Source organism: Oratosquilla oratoria, chromosome 2 (genome assembly GCF_046742065.1).
Source record: "Oratosquilla oratoria isolate Oo_2021 chromosome 2, ASM4674206v1, whole genome shotgun sequence".
Taxonomy (NCBI): domain Eukaryota; kingdom Metazoa; phylum Arthropoda; class Malacostraca; order Stomatopoda; family Squillidae; genus Oratosquilla; species Oratosquilla oratoria.
In genome coordinates this window covers 63,870,158-63,890,859 of record NC_134778.1, presented here as the reverse complement: position 1 = coordinate 63,890,859, position 20,702 = coordinate 63,870,158, and the positions used below count along the sequence as shown (strand labels likewise).

At 39.1% G+C, this 20,702-nt stretch overlaps 1 protein-coding gene across 4 annotated transcripts in view; it reads left to right on the top strand.

The window, feature by feature from the left end:
* The window catches only part of LOC143039551 (sodium- and chloride-dependent glycine transporter 1-like), a 140,610-nt gene that overhangs the window by 79,779 nt on the left and 40,129 nt on the right, over window positions 1-20,702 (top strand). For 3 of the 4 annotated variants that reach the window (XM_076209758.1, XM_076209768.1, XM_076209749.1), the window contains exons 2-5: window positions 2,717-3,202; window positions 8,688-8,841; window positions 19,580-19,711; window positions 20,122-20,265. In XM_076209758.1, the coding sequence (XP_076065873.1) occupies window positions 3,035-3,202; window positions 8,688-8,841; window positions 19,580-19,711; window positions 20,122-20,265 (598 nt within the window). In that variant the 5' untranslated portion in view covers window positions 2,717-3,034. The remainder of the gene's footprint in view (window positions 1-2,716; window positions 3,203-8,687; window positions 8,842-19,579; window positions 19,712-20,121; window positions 20,266-20,702) is intronic. The other variant, XM_076209776.1, reaches the window with a different exon arrangement.

Sequence of the window (20,702 nt, the reverse complement as noted above, 5' to 3'; positions counted from 1 at the left end):
TAATTTCCGCCATTTCTATTTCCTCTGTATATTCAACTCCTCCTTGCCTTAATTTTTCCAAATCTTGTTTGTTTTTCAGTTTGTTGTTTACAAATCTGTAAAATAGTTTTGGTTGATCTTTACATTTTTCTATGACATTTTTTTCATAGATGTGTGTGTGTGTGTGTGTTTTACCTAGTAGTATTATACGGGGAGCTATTCTCGTAGTAAACCGCCTTTGTATATTTCAGCATCAAGTTTGTTCTTAAATTCTTGTATAGTTCTTGCACACACTGTTGCCTCATCCAATTTGTGTGTGTGCGCGCGCGCACGCGCGTTTATTCTCCCGTCCTGCGACCCTCATTTGCCATATAATGAATCAGGAACTTCTTAATTAAGAAAGAAATGGTCTCTTCTCTCGATGGGCACGTCGTCTCCTATCACGTCCTCGACGTCATTGTCACGATCTGACGTCATGTCGTCAGGATGTACCAGCTGAGTTGTCGAATGTGTTAATGTTGTTTTCTGTCGATGACGGTTGAAAAATCGCTGCGACAGGTAAATGACGGTTACAAACTCCTTGCGAGGTCAGCAGCATCGACGACAAGTTCTCTTTTGTTTTTGTCGAAGGAATAGTGTGAATGCAGAATTTGATTGGCATGTGGGGGAAGTAAACTTTCGTCAGTGTATTAACATTTCTTTCAAAAAACAACAACAATAATGATACTAATATCTCATATACAGGGAAAGAAGTACCTCATTCAAATAGGCTTTAGTTACTATTAATTCCCTGCCTATCTTTAGCCCTCTCCAAGTCCATAGTAAGATAACATAGACTCGTTCTGTGAAATCAACAAAGACGAGCCTAGGTGCCGTCATCCACCCAATTCAACATGATAACAAATCACATTTTCCCCTCTGACGATGCAGCTACCTGTGCATCCAATGCATTGTGCCTCCCAACGTAGACATAGTCCCATGTGTATCCGCATGTATGTATACGTTCGTGTGTACACATGAATATATGAATGTTTGTATGTACGTACGTATGTATGTATGAATGTATGTTAGGTTGAACATACTTGTATGCATGTAAAATGAACATATATACATGTGCACGAACATGCACATATATATATATATATATATATATATATATACATATATATATATATATATATATATATATATATATATATATATATATATATATATATACATAATGTGTGTGTGTGCGCGCACATGTATGTGTGAGAATGTGTGCGTACGTGCAAATGGCCCAGGCTCGTCAGTCCCCCCCCCCCCGACTCGTAACTCTGTCTTTGGGACAGGTCGTGAACAAAGCCTTTGAGCAAACTGGACAATAGCGAGGAAGTTGTCCATCTTCCTGTCCGACTTCTGTCCAATGGGGAGGGAAGACCGGCCGCGATATACGGGACTAGTGAGAGGAACCCCCATCCCTGAGAAGGAAAAAAAAGGTCAACAATAAAAAAGAAAAGAAAAAATGTTAAGGGGCATTCTTAGCCTATATGTAGGCCTATACAGACGTTTACGCGTGCGCGCGTGTGTGTGTGTGTGTGTGTGCGTGTGATAATTATACTACCACAATATTCAGAATCATAGGTCTCAGAAATCTGGGATTTATTTGATTTCATTTTGTCTTATTTTTATCGTTATTATGATTTTCATTATTATTATTATTATTATTATCATTATTATTATTATTATTTACTATTATCGTAAATTCCTACTTCCAATTCTCGCCTCTACTTTGAGTGTCACGTCTATCCACCTCGCGTAGGACGGTTAGGAAAAACTTTTCACCGACTCACCCCACCCCTCCACCTGTCTCTCCCTTATCCGTTCTTGGTTGTAACTGAAACCCTCTCGTATGACTGCAGGGTATGTATGCCGTATTCTTAAACGCTGTACTATCTCGGGGTTTATCTGTTACTTATGGAGTACTGTCACTCCAAATCTCGCCCAATATCCCTACATTTCCTCCTCCTTTCTATTCCATCTTACCTCTCTCTCTCACCTTCTCCTTCCCCACCTCACCCATAGCACTCCCAGCGTCATTTTGTGTGATACTTTGTAAAGTATATTTTTGAATATGAGTACATAAAATTATACTTACTTCTAAGCACATAAACATTCCACCCGTCCGTTTCTCTCCAAGATCCTATGTGTTACTGTTGAAACCTTTTCACTATGAATGAACTGTGGGTTGAACTGGTGTCCATGATGTTTGCTTTATTGATGCTTGTGATACATATATATACATATATATATATATATATATATATATATATATATATATATATATATATATATATATCCACACACACATAATGAAACTGATACCTAGACCATTTAGCAGCAAAAAGTTAACTGCCGCAACTAATTATTGCCAATAGTGATTCACTTTCCTGCGTCCTCTTTAATATACTTGCTATGCTCCAGGAAACACGCATTAGGCAACCATGTGGAAGATTATTTCCATGTAAATGAAAATCTCGTACAAAGCTTAACCACTCCTCGATTTTGGGACAGTTGATATATATATATATTTTTTTCAAAATAAATGATCACCCATCCATCTGCGAGGTGGTGTGGGAACAATCAAAGTGTGTGTGGCCGCGAGCGAGTGTATTTATGATAGACTTAGGGAAGCAGCAAAGTTTCATCGATATCACGTTGCAAGTTGCACCTTTTGTGAAATTTACTTCTCGCCTAGTTTCAGACGCGCTTTTATCACGCTGTTGACAAACTACCCAATATACACGTAGCAGTGACAAACGGAAGTTAAAAATTCGACTGACATTGTGAGTTTCCCGGCAGGCTCCCCCAGCTTCGGGGCAGGGTCGGAAACCTTACGGAGATTGGAGTTAGAAAGGTATGGGGGAAGAAGGAAGGACAGAACTGAAAAATATAATAAAAGGCATACACTCCGAACAAGCACGCGCCCCCACATCACCACAGAGTGAGGCTTACAATAGCCTCGATCTAGACGTAGAGCTCGAAACGATCTTCTAGGTCGCGACGGGCGGGAAAGATGTGGAAACGGTGGAAGTGGGAGTCCGCCAGTGGCCTAGGCGAAGAACAGCAACCGGAATATCAAGGTTCTTCTTCCTGCCGGGACAAAACTACTTGCGTCTTCGAGAACCTCGACTTCGATACATATGACCTCGACCTACGGCATCAGGAGAACGACCAGTGGAGGGTAGGTTTTCGAAAGAAGTTACGGTGGTTGGAGGTAGCCGGGGAATGGGAAGGACGCTGTCGAACATACTGTAGACAACCTGGAGACATGAGGAATGACGCATGTCCAAGGGGCGGACGAGAGGAACCTCTTCAATAGCATTGCAACAAACAACACTGACAGCAACTGCAGCCCCCACATATCCCGCTTCCATATTGCCCCTTAAACGTGGTAACACTAATCATGTAGTTATATTCTGGCTGTAGCCAGGCTATTCTGTTCACTTGTGGGGGGAGGAATACAGCACTAGATGGGATCTTGATAGACCATGAGGCCTAAATAATATTGAATTTCTTCTTCTAAATGAAATTCGCTCGACTTCGTTGGGACAAATAAACAGCGCGTCACCGTGTTGATGTGGATTCACCAGACGAATGGTAGGAGTGAATAGGCTACTACAAAACTGGTACAGCCGGCTCGTACCAGTTCCAACCCCTTTTGATACGGTGACGCAGCTGATGGGAAGTCTCAGTGAACAGAGACCCAGTTTAGACCAGTATTGAATAGCCAATCAAAGGATGACAGGAGTGACTGGGCAAAACAAGACTACACCGACTTGACCGACCGCACAGCGCCCACGCCTGCCGAGAAAAAAAGCAGAGCCATTCATGTGCACATTGAACAGTCACTCATCTGTGTATTACCAAATTGCGTTTATACGCAGTGGCATCTGCATGTACAGTAATTGAGTTGGTTTTGGTTTGACTTATTTGTATTACAAACGTGTTGGCTTGAAAATGCAATTTCTTCAGTTTCGCTAAAGATGTCGGTCATTGATTCATAAGATATAATCAGTTTCATGAATGACACACAGGTATTGATCAATACAATTTAAGTGAAACACAGTAAGTTGTCGTTTGCAATTAAATTAAGCGTAACGAAATTAACAAATGTACATACATACATATACCAAGGCTTTTTCCCTCCTTACAAGGGAGGTAGCCAAAATGAATCGGCTTGAAAATTCAATTTCTTCAATTTCGCTAAAGATGTCGGCCAGTAATTCATAAGATATAATTTGAGTTATGAATGACACATAGGTATTGATGTACATTTTAAGTGAAACACAGTAAATTGTTGTTTGCAATTGAATTAAACTTAACGAAATTTACAATAGGAACTTGAAAGTAGCATCATACAACCAACACAGGTCCAAGACTAACAGTAGCAACTCGGTGATATTTTGAAGGATTTTGATATAAGCTGTTTTTCTCTGCAATTTGATCATTTCTAATTGGCGGGGCACAGCTAAGGACATCAAAACTGAATAAATCAGCAATAAAAATATATGAATAAATTATGGCTAACTTATCTAAACATCCCTTTTTTCATAGTTGAATAATTCTAGTTAAACGGGTTTTCCAGTAAAGAACTGGACAACAGAGTTCAAAGACCATCGTCGCCGATCAATTTTTCTCGTTATCAGTGTGTGATATTGACAAACAAGTTATGAATTATTGTTTGTAATTCAATCAAACATGGTGAAAGCTGATAACGATGAATAGACAGTATCAGTAACACCGTGACAGTTTTATCTTATATCACCCTCTTGTCGACTCCCAATATTTTAGTAAAAAGTTGACATAAGATAAACTTATGCATTAGTAAATGTAGTATATTCCTTCTCCGGCGGGCCTTATTGGCTTGATATATATATATATATATATATATATATATATATATATATATATATATATATATATATATATATATATATATATGTGTGTTTATATATATTAGTAAAGGAGGGGAGGAGGTTCTCAGTAATACACGTGGAGTTAAAACGACAGCATTGTTGTAGTTCAGTTTTTTCTTCGTATTCTCGATTTTCCTGATAGAGATTTTCCATTAACCGGGTAAATTGAAACTAGGTCTCTATATTCTTCCATTTGTTCTTATTTGAAATCGACGTATCTTGATAATGTCTTTTTCAAGACGAAACGTCTATTTCAAATAAGAACAAATGGAAGAATATAGAGACCTATTTTCAATTCACCCGGTTAATGGAAAATCTCTAATCAGGAAAATCGAGAATACGAAGAAACAACTGAATTACAACAATGCTGTCGTTTTTAACTCCACGTGTGTGTGTGTATAAATATATATATATATATATATATATATATATATATATATATATTTATATATATATATATATATGGTTAAAAAATACAGCGACTTCTGTATTTATGATCTTGTTGATACTCTGCGAACTACATATTTATCCGTAGAGTTGAGCACAGAAATACTACTGCCAAAAGGCATAGTAAATCACAGTGGAGCGTTCTTAATTTACTCACGACGTTTCGTACACTTTGTACGTTTTCAAGTGATATCGATTACAATAAAAAGACATGTGTATATATTGGAAGAATAGGATTCATGGTGCGGGGTGAGGTCACGTAGAAATTATCAAGGGGAGGATTGGTGGTGGAACTTCGTGGGATGGTGGAACTCCGTGGGATGGTGGAACTCTGTGGGATGGTGGAACTCCGTGGGGAGGTGGACTTCGTAGACGGAATTAAGGCAAGGTCTCTAGATTGCAGATTTAGTTTTGGAGACTTCTATTTCATAAGAAGGACCTCGAGAATTTGCAAGCGCTTGGTATCCTGTTCTTGTCCAATAATTTTTGTGTTTTTTTTTCCAACATTTCCCTTGTTAGAGTGGTGTTGTGTCATGTAATAATGTGAGTTTTTGGTGTACCATATATATAAATATATATGTATACATATATATATATATATATATATATATATATATATATATATATATACATACATATACCAAGGCTTTTTTCCCCCTTACCAGGGGGGTAGCCAAAAAGGACAAGGCACAAAAACATTCCCACCCATTTCATCCCCGAAAACACTCCACACCCCTCCCATCTTAGCACCTCCTAGATGACGGGTCATCCCTGCACCCCATCCACTGCCCTGGGTCAGAAGCAGTGTCGCAGGACACAGCACATCCACAGCAAGGCCGCTTCATTAAATCGGCGACCCCCCTCTCCGTCCCCCCATATAAAGGAGAGGACGGGGAGAAATCCCTTCGGGCTGCGTCAAAAATGTTTGCTCACACACACTACCTCACCCCCATTCCCCCGTCCATTCCACCTCATGCATCACAACATCATCCATATACAACCATTCTCCATTCACCACTGTCTTCTGTCCTCTCCCGTCCATCCTCAACAGACATTCCCCTCTTCCCCAAAGCCCCCTTCACCCCATCCATCCATCTCATCCTAGGACGTCCCCTCATGTTCACTTCCTCCACATCTGCCTTCCACACCTCTTTTACTAGTCTTTCTTCACTCATTCTTTCCATGTGTCCAAACCATCCTAATACTCTTTCATCCACCCTATCTCCCAGCTCCCTTTCCACCCCTGTTCTCCTCCTCACTTCCTCATTTCTCACTCTATCTAGCCTAGTAACCCCCATCATACTTCTCAGACACTTCATCTCAAACACATTCAAGTTCCTTCTCTCTTCCTCTCTCATGTTCCATGTTTCTGCTCCATACAGTGCTGTTGGCACAATCACTCCTTCATACAGTCTCCTCTTAGCATCCATTCCCAGATTCCTATTCATCATTACACTTTTTAAACCACCAAGGCATTTACTATTTGCCTCTCAGATATATATTTTCTGGTCAAATAGTTTATGCATTTCGCTACATTCAGTTTGCTTCTAACAATTTTGACAATTTGCATACATCCGCTTTTTAGTCACTGTTCCTTGCAGACATCTGCAGAGCAGCCAACAAACCTACAAAGACCGTCTTCATGACTGATTTATGAATGCCACAGTAATAACAAGTCATGCCTCTACTGGCTGGCCAGTCGCGAACCAGTTACAAACCAGTTATGAACCAGTATATCAAGTGAGCAACGAAACGAACTGCATACGGGCAGAGCGTCTACATAATGTGTATCTTCCTAGAGACCAACTGGGCACTTGCACGGGAGCCATACAAACAGTCAATTGCATAAGCGATAACGAAAACCAGAGACAAGCGCTCCCATCATATGGTATGCAGCAGCAAAATATTTATTATATCATCATATAGGCACTGCCTCAGACAAAACCCAATGCCATGCTGAAAAAAATACTCCCATACGATGATGGTATATTATTATAATTACTACTACTAGTAATAGAATAATAATAATAATAATAATAATAATAATAACAATTATGAAGATGATGATAATGATACAAATAGAAACACTCACACGTTGATGAACTCTTCAAAATTAAAGTCGTGATTTGACCAATAAACTTCCATCCGAACCTACGCGTGGGTCTGGCATGGCTATCGGTGAGTACTCACTTTGATTGGCTATTCAAACCTATTGGGCTAAAATGCTTTCAGAAGCGGTTAAGCGCCTCCTAGTGTTAGCTTTTCATAAGTGATCTGCCCCGCACAAAATTTATATTCAGTTGAAAAATATGACAAAACGGTTCTGGTGACTGGGGCATGATATATAGGCGATGCGAAAGCTATTGTTTGGTATCATGGAATTATTTCCACCAATGGCAAAATTATTCCTCCGACTGACAATATTCCCCCTTCATCGATTCATCGACATGCCAACGTGTTCGATTCAACAACATTGCTATGGAAACGCTGTCCATGTGACGTTACTCTTTCCTGTACCTAATATCCCACAACGGAAGGCGACACTCAACTTGTGGCAACACTTTCCTTATGACAACTGTTCGTTTAACGGTACTATTATGATTGTGGTAACATTTCTCGCATAGCAACGCTATTCCGAGACATATTTTTTTCTTTGTCCATGGATGCTTAGTCATCCTCCCTGTGACGATAATATCGCAAAGACAACGCGTTCCCCGAGGGTCTTTCCTATGAAAGTCAAATTTTCATAACTAAATCCATCCTAATACGACAACCTTTCTCTGTATATATATTATCTTGCTACAACCATTTCTCCCTTGCCGGCAAACTCCCTGCAGCAACAAGTTAAAGGGACATGATCAACCAGTGTAACATGATATGGAAGCGTTGAGAGACAAACTAAGTTTGCTCGAAAAAAGCGGGTTAACACAACATAAGAATATTCCATATACAAACACCCTTTAGTAATTTTATTTTTACCCCATGAAAAAAACTTGCATGGTAGGAAGTAAATATATAATTGAACATTTAGAATTAATACTACAATGTGATACACCTGGCAACGAGTGCAATGTATTTTTTTTCTTTCTTGATCAAATTTTACATTGTGGAGAACTTTAATATTGAAGGTGATTTTCTGTTCTTCTTTTTCTGTTCCTTAATACCGACTGCATTTTCAGTATGCATCAAACCATGGGGTAAATAAATGATAGAGGGTCGGTAATTGCTAGCCTTTACTATTTTTAACGCTCCTTCATACCTTTTCAATTGCTCGATTAACGTTCCTCGTTTCTCATTTTTCAGCAGGATTGGGGAGGTCCGCCCGAAGTACAGCCAGGCGTGAGCCAGCGACAGAGATGGGGGAGGCAGATCGAATTCATTTTGTCGTCTTTAAGTTACGCTGTTGGCCTCGGAAACATCTGGAGATTTCCATACCTCTGCTACAGAAATGGTGGAGGTAAGCCTTTTCATATTGATATCTTGTTTAAATAATAACAATGTTAACATAACATTATATCTTATTCACTGTGTTTTGATATCTGCACTTTCGGTGCAGATACAAAATCTTTGTTTCGATAGTTTGCCCCAGTTGTTCTACAGACTACAAATTAACAGCATAGGTATACAGCAAACCTTAGATTTGGAGATCCATTGATAGTACAAATGTGATGTAATTATTTTACTGGAGTTTTTTTTTCCATATTTTTGTCTTCTTGTCGCCGGGAAGGATAAAAGCTGTTTTGTCAACCAGCGTATTCTCATTAGACAACAATTGTTAAAAAATAATAAAGGCAAGTGAAAGTTGTCAGAATATGAGCTATATCTTCATTACCTTAACTGCTAAGTTAATAAAAAAATGCACATTTTAATAGTCATTTAGACCAACGCCATGCGTGGACCTGTAACTAATGTTCGCCCTATACTTTGTATGTTTTTGAGAAAGTTAAGGTCTTTTCAGTCTCAATAAAATATAGGTTTCTCTTTCATGTTGATTGCGCTGTATGTACATGTCAGTGGTTATTTTTACTGTATCATTCATGTCCGTGCATTGTGGGCAGTTAATAACAGTTCCCCAGGATTCAGTCCGGCTCATATTCGAGTATAAAAATTCCAAAGGTGCACTAGGTGTAAATCCAACTGCACACAAGAAACCAGTAACACGTTCCCATAGCAACCATATTCAACACTAGCGAGGCTACAACCGCCTACTCGGTAACTACGCATACTCATGAATACGCTAACCATATCCGCATAGCACACATACGTGCATGCTCATGAAGAGTGTCTGGGGACTGTCAATGGATGCTTCCCATATCGATAAAAAACGCATCTTGCGTTCGGAAAGGAAAGGCAGTGTCTTCGTTTTTGGGATTAGTATGCACTACCATGCTCACGTCACGTGGAAGCCAGACTCAGTAGGCCAGTGGCGTCGAGTCACGTGGCAGTGTCACACACAACAGATAAATATGGCCACATACTCTCGTTCCACATCGTTCATTAATTATTCTATGGTTGCTTTCCATTAAAGCCTTTCTTTGAAATAATTTGCTCTGGAATCGTACATACGAGTAGACTGAATCAGCCGTTGCAAGACAGAACTGAATATTGAATTCGTTCCTAGAGAATACAAAGTAACCATATTCGCTACTATATTTGGACCGATACAGTTACATGCTACCTCATCCCTGACTTGGTAAACACGGTCTAAAGTACAAGGTACTGAGATGAGGGCGTTAAGAACAATCATGAATTAGCACGAAAGACAGGGTAAAGAATAAGGTTATAAGATGCAGTTTGAGATAATGGGAGATTGTAGAAACAGGATGGACGTATGACCATGCAATACGAGACACCGTGAACGATTCCTGACGTACAGACCGGAGAGAGGACCTGTTGAACGACGGAGGACAGGACAAAGGTGGAGGAAATACTGAAGAGGGAGAAAAAACCTTGGAAAAAGTGCGACATCAGACATTACTGGAAAAAAAGTAAATAAATGAAGCAAAATAAATAATCAAACAAATACGTAGATAGATAAACAAATTAATGAATATAATAGTGAATTAAAATATATATAATTTTCACTCGAACGTATTCCAATACATCCTACCCAAATGACCTTAAGCTGCTTGGATGACCATGACGTATAATGACTGAAGCTTGAAATGTGACCTGAACTTTCGTATTTCCGTTTCTAGGATCAGATTAATTCGGTCTTGTATCTATGTGTCTGCAGACTAAGCTGGAGAGGTATTAAGTGTCCAGGAGTCCAAACGAGGATATTCAAATTGTATTAAGAAGCCTCAAATATGACGAGAAGCCTTGGCTCGGGAAATTGACCGAGGGAACAGTTTCTGTTAAGCTTGTGAGCGCACGCGCATGCACACACACACACACACACACACACACACACACACACACACACACACACACACACACACACACACACACACACGAATTTAAAGTAAAAATTGATCTTGGGGTACACACAAACGATACCCCACGATCATAAACTCCTATCCTGTATCAAGTAAATTAAATAAATAAAAACAGGTAAACATACAGTATGTATCTACCTAATCAGTTGTGATAAAAGGATTGCAATACCAAAAACTGCTTCATGATACAAAAGATAAATCGAAATAGGATTAGAAATAGATATAATCTGGAAGGGAAAGAAATGAATAATTCAGAGAATAAAAGGAAATGAAGGAAGAGGAAGAATATTTAGTGAGATTACCTATGAAATCGTTGGTAAGAATAACATTTGCTCTACAGTTGGCAGGCCTGAGAACTACATGGATGATAAATAATAAAGAGAATATTCTGATAACAAATTATCTTGGATATTATTTTAATGCATTGCAGTAATGATGGATCGTGGATTAAAATAAAATATTACATCTGAGTGTACGCTGGTTGTAATCGGAAGCATTCGTTAATTTGTTGGTTCGAATGCCACATTCCTCTCCGATTCCTATCAGTCTACGCGCATAGGGTGCAGCTACATGCTTTCTTGCGTAAGCTCCTCGCCCTACCGGAGTTCGTTTTGCGTTACAACAGAAGTCACATCTACGCCTTCGGACGGATGGTTACTGACATTTTCCGTTGTCCATAGGAAATCGATTCAAGACCCTTTGTATCCACGAGCCGACGCAGTAGCAACGGATTCTTTAAATATGAAAAAGGATAGTCGTGTGTGTGGTGTTAGAAGCAGTGAATAAGAGAACTACCCCCGCCTCCCCCGTTTTGGCACAGACTCACTTCGTCTCCTCTCAACACACATCTTTACACATAACATAATATAGATAATAAGCCTCTACGGACTGTCACAACGTTCCCCATTGTTTAATCTCTACAACACGCAAGACCAGGAGCTGTAGGTTAATCTCTAACAACACGCGAGACCAACAGCTAAAGGTCATTTTAGACCACGTGAGACTATGAGTTGGAGACGAAAGCTGACAGCGTCATGGTCAGGTTATCTTGTATCCTAGCGTCTTGTTTCACTTTTCCTTTTCAAACAGTAATACAAGACAAATTTCATTAGTTATCTGTCAATATATTATTATTTACTATTTACCTGTTTGTTTATTAATTTGTTTTATTCGTTATTATTTATATTATAATTTATTTTTTTTTTATCATATTTTTTCCGCATCCGACCTAGTTATGGACCAAAAGGTCTTCTGTCGGCATGTTTCGCCTTTGTAATCCTTTAATCCTTTTGTTAAATTGGGCCGACATTCCTTTAGCAGAAAGAAGGCGATAAACTATAAAGATGAAACTGGAGATACTTGCGAAGTCAAGCTGCTGAAGGAAAACCGATAAACATAAAAACTAGAGAATCGATAATATTTTCCATTGCCTTGTGGAATTTAAGTATAGATAGTTGTTTGGGGATGGAGGAAAGAGAATGGTGGAGCAGACGATGAGAGAGCGTTCCTGGGTAGTGCACGGCAGGACTAAGCGAGACCGGGTTGGAAATATGATTAAGATTCCATGAGGGTACGCGAACGAGATGACTGCACGTTTGGCTGACCATCTCTCATCCTCGTCACTTGGAGAACTTCTCCTTCGTCTCTTAGCAATATGAACCCAGTAAGGAGATGGGGGTTGAAAGGGAGGTTATAAGCGATGTGAGGCGGTTGTGAACTGCAAGGAAGTGGGAATTACCTACTTAGAGACATACATTTTTTTTCAAAGTCGAAACATTGCCTTGTCAAAATAAACCTGAAGGACTGTGATTAACATCTTCCGTAGGAATTTGATAGACTTATGTTGAAGTACTGTGATGCGTTTCATTGATTAACAAATTTAGTTACAACTGAGGTAGATTATTTCATTTACATCAAGCATAACGGACTAAGGGAATTCGAAAGAAACGATTTATTTTAAATAATCTCACGAAAGAAAGACTGAGAGTAAAGCTATTTTTCCACGCAAACTGCAAGAGACGATAAAGCAGTTCCATTTGTTGCATAGATAAAGCAACCCATTATCAGATTAAACCATATCGTTGGACGAGTAACTCCAGTCGTCGACTACCCAAACAAGTATTTATTCTGTGACTTTAGGGTGGAATATTCAAGGTCAGTAAGAACACGATTATCATGAATGTTTGTCCAGGGGGCTGTGGACACGCGAAACTCGCTTGGAATTTTTATTGCAAAGGACATATAATTCGGCTACAGCTTAGGACTGACCAGAAAATAACGACTACACACCTTGCGCGTTTTTTTTTTTTTTTCAATAAGTTACAGTGATAAATCATGCCGGTTGGAAAATATTCCGTCCATGACGAGCTTGGAAAAAAATGGTTTCGACTTGACTGGTTGGCATTGTATTTATCCACTTTAGATTCAATCTACGTCCTGACAGCTTGAGGTCATTATTCATCAACTGGTACTTAATATTTTGTTATGAAAATTATTTCAAAACAATGCCAAAAATTCCTTTTAAAATCTTCAAGTACCCCCCTCCCTCCGACCTACTCTCCATTTCTCTCTTCAAGTGAACGGGTTTAGGTATTTTAATTGGTTTTCGTATGATCTGTTTCTTATATTTGACATGGGTCCTTGTGGCTCGTCGCCGTACAGTCAGTTTCTTTACTGAGATCTAGGGACCATGCAGAAATAGCATATCATAAGTGAGGGCGGACCAGTGCTTGTTGTTGATAGCTGGATAGTGAATTCAAAAGATTGCGCTACAAGTCCCAGTATCCTATTTGCTTTCTCTGAATCAGAAATACAACGTTGAATAATATGAGGTCGTTACACCAAGGTTTTTATTTTTATTTTACATTTTTCCATATAACTTGTAGTTGTACTTGGTAATATTCTTAACTTTATGCAGAACTTTACATTTGGGTTAAATTCGATTCGCCACTAGACCATTGTTCTAGCTTGGGTAAATCTCGATGAATATCCAGTTGCTCCGAATGATCGTTTGCATAAAGTGTCTTCAGCGAACATAGAGATAGCAGACTGAAGTCCTCCACAGTCACTGTCATTGATCTATAACTGGAAATAACTGATTTGTACCGAACACTCCATCAAGTTTCACCATTCAGAGCAACTTGCTATTAAGTTTGTTCAACCAGTATCTAACTCAGCCTAATATGTCCTCTTGGTAGGTCTAGTTTGCACTTCTCACATAAAATATATTATTTTCTTTTAAATACATTAAATCTACACCATTTCTTTTATTGCTCGGTTCAGTATCAAAGTCCTTTTCAAAGCCAAGATATATTACATATACACTATTCCTTGGATTTCACTCTCTGTATCAAAAGCTTTTTTCAGGCCAAATATTAATACACCTTTTATCGTAGGTTGAGATTATTGTGACATGAAATGCAAGTTCAGTCGCACAATATGCCACACTGGCTACCATTTATTACATACTTGCTTTATAGGCGACGCAATGGATGATTAGATAAATTAATAAATAATAGATAAATGAATTTATCAATAAATGAATAAAGATCCGGACTGATCTACTGCTTCACAGGTTTACAGCCACGCAATAAATTTCAGTGCCATTTTCTTTGTCGATAAAGGAGCGCAGGGCTGCCAACCGTTCGCATATCAACAACTGCCTAAAAAATAAAGTAATAGAGTATGATGTTCTTTTTTGCCACTGCGAAGAACTTTATATAGATGCAGCAAGATGATATTGACGGTGTTCGAGAGAGTTGGACAAGCAACGAACGTTCTTAGGCGACACAGTTTGATTTGAGGCATCCAGACTAAATAAATGGTGCATTTGAGGCAACATATTCAGAGGAAAGACCATTAACCCTGCCAAATTTATCGATTAAGTTACCACAGTCGTTATTTCATAACCACCCGTCCCACTTTGTGATTAAATGACATTATACGACTTTATAATTCCCAGTGATTATTATTATTACCCTTGCAAGCCACGTGCCTAGCAGCGTCCCTGAAGTTTTAGAACAGGGATGACGTCGATACAACCAAGGAAAGCTCAACAGACTCGGCTACTATCAGCAGGGGCGCCCACAGACTTTCTTGTGGTGGACGCACAAGGTATAAAGGGCTATAGGGGAAACCGCACAATGTCACATTTTTCGTTTGCGTTTTCTTCTGTTTATAATTTATATACTACATAGATCCACATGTATTCTAGTGCATACATAATTTTAACACTGATACTTTACCACGTTTCTAATGTATGTAAAACATCTACATTTTTCATTGAAAGTTGAGGGTTTTAGAAAGGAAAAATGTTTGAATAGGGGACCTTGTGTGCTTGTAATGTCCAAACTGGACGCACGTTCGTCCGGTGCGTCCGCCCCTGACTATCAGCACATCCTGATCACCAGTAGATTAAAACTGTGCAGGGATTATGATTCTTAGAACCGTATGACAATCAATAAATGTTGCATTAAAGATGATCAATGATAATCACATACGTAGGAAGAGAAAGAAACTTCAATGGGTGCTGGCCCGTTTAACGTCTTTCTTAGCTGAGAGTGAGAGTGAACTATTACTCTTTCCCTGAACCAGGACGACAGTTTTATTGAACTTGAACCCACGTGGTCAGCTCCAACCCCGCGACCCTCTTTTGATGTAGATTACATAACCAGGTCTCAGCCTGGAGCACTCCCCGGAACGAGCCTGCTAACCAAAGTGCTCTACGAAGGTTGCCAGGGGCTCCGACATCAAACAGAAGAGGTTCAGTGACTTAAGTATCCCTGTGTGAGCGTGCGACCTAAATACTCATTAAAGAGGATAGGCTACCTGGCTCACAGGTGCCCGGCCGGAAGGTTGTAGAGCGATCTGCAGGAGTTTGCTTGTTAAAAAGATCACTATACAGAAGGTGATCTCGGTGTTCTAAAGCCGATACGAAACGCGAGGAATGTGTCCCAAAAGAGAATGTGTGGGGGGTGGGGGTGGGGGTGGGGGGCTCTGCTATGACAGTTGAGATTCTGTTCTCGGGCTTCGTAAAAGAACGCCCTGATTGGAGTGATCGGAAGGCGAGGTAATATTTGAGTCTAGTTTCGTTAGGGCTTGTGTATTGCCTCCGCTAGGCTTATTATAGGGGAGCCCTTTGTCTAGAAAGCTCCCGTATTGATCGGGGAAGATAGGTAATTCAGCCACCAGGAATTACGTAGGAGGTATTGATCAAGATCCTTTTCCTGCCTGCTTGATAGGGATATGATTGTACATAAAATACACTTTCAGTTGTATGTGCAGGTACATTTACCCGATTTTACTATGTTGAAAAAAAAGTAAACTCGTAGGAACCCGTATTTTTGTTTTCATCGGTCAAACTTAGGTTTCAATTCGGTTATGTAATTTGATTGGGTTGTTTCGTAGTCCAAGTACGTTGGGATGAGATTTTCAACTACTAAGAACACTTCTGTCACTGATATGATGGTTGTTACATGTACACATAAGTTTATTACTACAATTCTTATCGAAAGCCCCTACAGACCGGTCACGTGGCAGTCTTTTATGATTCGAAGAAGAATGTCGATTACTGAACTTTTACGATCCCTTTTCTCTACCCCATCCTTAAATTTCAACTTTATCATTTCTATGACTTCCCATCTTCTGTGTGCTATTGTTCCCACGGATAAGGTTAGTAATCGTCGAAGGAATGCAAATTATTATCAAATACTTAGCAATAATAACGATACCCTTCGTACGAGAAATCCATAACAGTGTTGATAGTCGTTATCAGTACAATCATACACGCTTGACTGCACATAATGTCGACTAACCATTTCGTCTTGTTTATGATAAAGAACTCTAATTTCTTTCATATTTAAATATGCTATAGTACATGGAAGGAAATGAAGATCGATAGAGTACATCCTTGACTAGGCAATGACAGAACCGACATTTGAAATTCGAACAATGAACCCTTACATCATTTAGTCTTCAGTCATTTTGTACAACTGGTGATGACGTCAGTTGTCACTCTAGGTGACATGTACGAAGACAGATGTGTAACGGTTACATTCGACGTCAATTGGTAGAAGACACATGCTTTTTAAGCATGAATTGGAACTTTAATCGTGGATTTCATATATACTTTCGCTGTTACAGTTACACTGTTTCAGGCATTCAAATTTGGCGCGAAACGATGAAATCTGACAAACGAGAAAAAATTGTATCGATTTATCGAATGATTTTCATAAATGTTGCTAAAGAACAAGTGGCGTTACCCATATGTAGGCAATACTCCTTGATATATTTACCTATATTATTATTTTCAGTTCTCCCTTATCAAGGTCATCCACGTACATTTGTGTTAATGTTTGTGAAACTGATCATTAACCCATCCGATCAGATTTCTGATATATTTTTAGAGGTTCTCGCATCTTTATACATCTGGACAACAAATATCTTAGTATAACATATACATCAAAGTCTTTCTTCAGTATGGGAAGACGAGGTCAAAATACTCATGACAAGTGACTGGTTAAATGAACTGCATGATGCAGATAAAAAGGAAGTGAAGTATGTTACTGTGCTCAATTGACTTCGCGCTACAGTGGGCGGTGTCGCCTGAAGTCGTCGCAAGCGTATCTCTCTACGTCGTATATCAACGATACCTACAAGTCAACGAATTCGTAAAAGTCTCAGTTACGTCGTAAATGTACAGTCTAAAGACATACAACGTCCGCAGTTTCCCAGAATGCAATATCCACTGGAGTGTTTATGAGGCCAGGCAATCGAAGCACTTGCATTATATAGTTGTGAATTATACCTACAGTTATCGCGTACCGTGTTCCATGGAAGTGTAATGCACCAGATTTATTTCATGAAGGAAATAAAGAAAATTATGTCGAGAACTTAAAAAAAATCACATTACGAAATACCCCAAAATCATGTCCGAAACCTAACATCTTTTAAAGTCAGGTTGACCTAGTTCCATCTTAAAGTCTAGGCTAAGAAGCGATTTGCTGCGTCAGCCTTACACGGGTTTACTATCTTCTGGGACAACCTTTCATATTACGAAACACTCAAGGACTTTCCTTACCTACATCACGCGATGTATGTTGCTTCTAGTGGAAAAGGAATAAGAGCCGGGCTTCTCAACTTGCTTCCTCGTATTTATGTTTTGCTGTTGCTAAGCGTCCGCAACACTAACTTGAATCGTTAAGCCGTTAATCGTTAAGTTCTCTGTTAGTGGACGACGTTGTGAATGGATCGCAGGCAAAGGCCAACTGAATAAGAGGAGAGAGAAGGGGAGGGTTGATAACGAAGAAGAGGAAGAATAGAAACACACGCCAACCCAACTTGTGCATCTGAGCTATCATTGACCATTTACATGGCAATCGCGTTAATAAGGAAGTAGGGGTGACCGACTCCAACCCTGATAAAGATCATGTCACATTTTACTTGTCAACACACAATGAAGACAAGAGGCAGGGGATGTCGGTTCCCCAGCCAAAGTGCGAGGACAATGGTTACGATGACAATGATGTATGTTGGTGATGGTAACAATGCAGATATAACGACATGATGACAGTGTGACTAGACTGGCGTTATGGTGCGGGTATAACGGTGATAGTTATGAATATTGACAACGTTATAAGGTCCAGTAGTTGTACGTAGTTGGGGCTCGTGTCAGATGAGGTAGACGGGTGCCCCAGGAAGCACGCTTTTGTCCCAGGATACCTTGGGGCAAAAGTGTGCTTCAACTTATTCCCCTTTACTGGATACTACCGCGTGTCCCTGTATCTTTCCTCCTAGCTTGTGACTAACAAACAACACGAGATGCGGAGGAAGGAAACGACTTCAGGAGACTCCCCCACCTCAAATCCTTCTTGAAAATGAGAAAGGACAGGGCACGTGCAAACTACCCTTCTATTTGATGGTTACAACCAAAGATTGAGTCCTCAGACGTGTTGAATGTGGAGTCCTTAGCAATGACCAGGAAGTGAGGTCTTGTGAGTCCCAGATGCTGGTGGACTGACTTCAATTATGAGAGAGAGAGAGATGAGTGGTCGCCTAAAGAAGGGATTAGAGAATTAGGTCAGAAAAGTATCCACTTTTAAGAGTGAGAAACATCTCAATAATGGAAAGAATGGGAAACATTTAGTCCCACTTGAGGAGGATAGAACGAAAGGGAACATAATCAAACTGAACTGATGATAAAAGAAAGGAAAATTGTATATAATAGACCTACCGCGTAAATAGAATTTAACGCATGTAAAATGAACTAGTGTTAAAAAGAAAAAAAGAGAAAAAAAAAAAGGAAAACTGACCTTTTTCGTCGAGGGAATAGAAGAAGGCAACGCCCAAGGTTTATCTTATATTAGCACAGGAGTTGATTCAGGTGAGATTCATCCTCTAGATCCTGTAAGAATATTAATACGAATCAGCAAGTACAGCATCTGGCCTCCAACGCTTGAGATATTCAAATAATGTTAATTCAGGTGAAGGATTTCATTCCGTCTTTCTTTCCTGTGGCTTCAATTCGGTGAGAGTACAGCTTTTACCAAGCCTATTCTCACCCCAATGAAGAGTTGTTGTTATGGGCTGTAATTTACCATCCATTATATCCTTTCCAATAAAAAAAAAAATCCCAGCGACTGGAAAGCACAACCTACTTAGAATGCCTAACACCTCAGGAACCTTGTCAAAGGTGCTGTTAACTTTTTTTTTTCTTCAGAGGGTGAAATTATCTTACATTTGTCCTTATTTACATTTCAGGAGCGTTCCTGATACCATACGCCATCATGCTCATGACCTGTGGTATGCCACTGATGTTCTTCGAACTCTGCTTGGGTCAGTTTGGTCGTGAAGGACCGATCACGGTCTGGAAAATCGCGCCACTGTTTCAAGGTAAGTTTTTGATACAACGGTGATCTGTTGACATCGACAGTAAGAACACCCAAGTTCATTACGTGCGTATGTGTGTGTATATCTATGTGTATGTGTGTATTTGGTACACACAGGACAGGTAAACAATTAAATATATTCTTGTCATTTGAAACCATAATCATACTTTTGAATACGACTCCAGTGCAGTCAGTAAGATGCACCCCCTCAAACATACGAACCAATTCGAAACATCCAAAAATTCTTTCCAGTATCCAATTGTTTACGTGTGAAAGCATCCGAAACCATCGCTCATTCCGTTACCATTCGACCCTTGGAATCTAAGTTTTAATTTGATGAGTGTACACGGTATAACTTCGCCCTAATCTACCTATTCCTTGCTCAAGCGATGGATTCATGTCTCTCCTGTACAGGTATTGGCTACGCCATGTTTATGATCAGCTTCTTCATCGGGTGCTATTACAACGTCGTCCTTGCGTGGGCGATTTACTACATCTACGCATCCTTCACTCATACCTTACCCTGGACCACTTGTGACCAAGAGTGGAGTTCTCAATGTGAGTACAACCCTTTCTCTTTTTATCTCAGCAATATATATATATATATATATATATATATATATATATATATATATATATATATATATATATATATATATATATATATATATATATATATATATATATATATATATATATATATATATATGCATGTATTTATGTATCTAATCACAGGGACCCATTCAGTGTTGTACATACATATATATATATATATATATATATATATATATATAAATATATATTATGTATATGTATAGTTTATATATATATATATATATATATATATTATACATATACATAATATATATATTATACATATAATATATATATATATATATATATATATATATATATATATCTTTTTTCAACCACATATCACTTTTAATTCCATACCATCGCAAACGAGACTGAGAATCGCTCGAAGGAGGCATCCG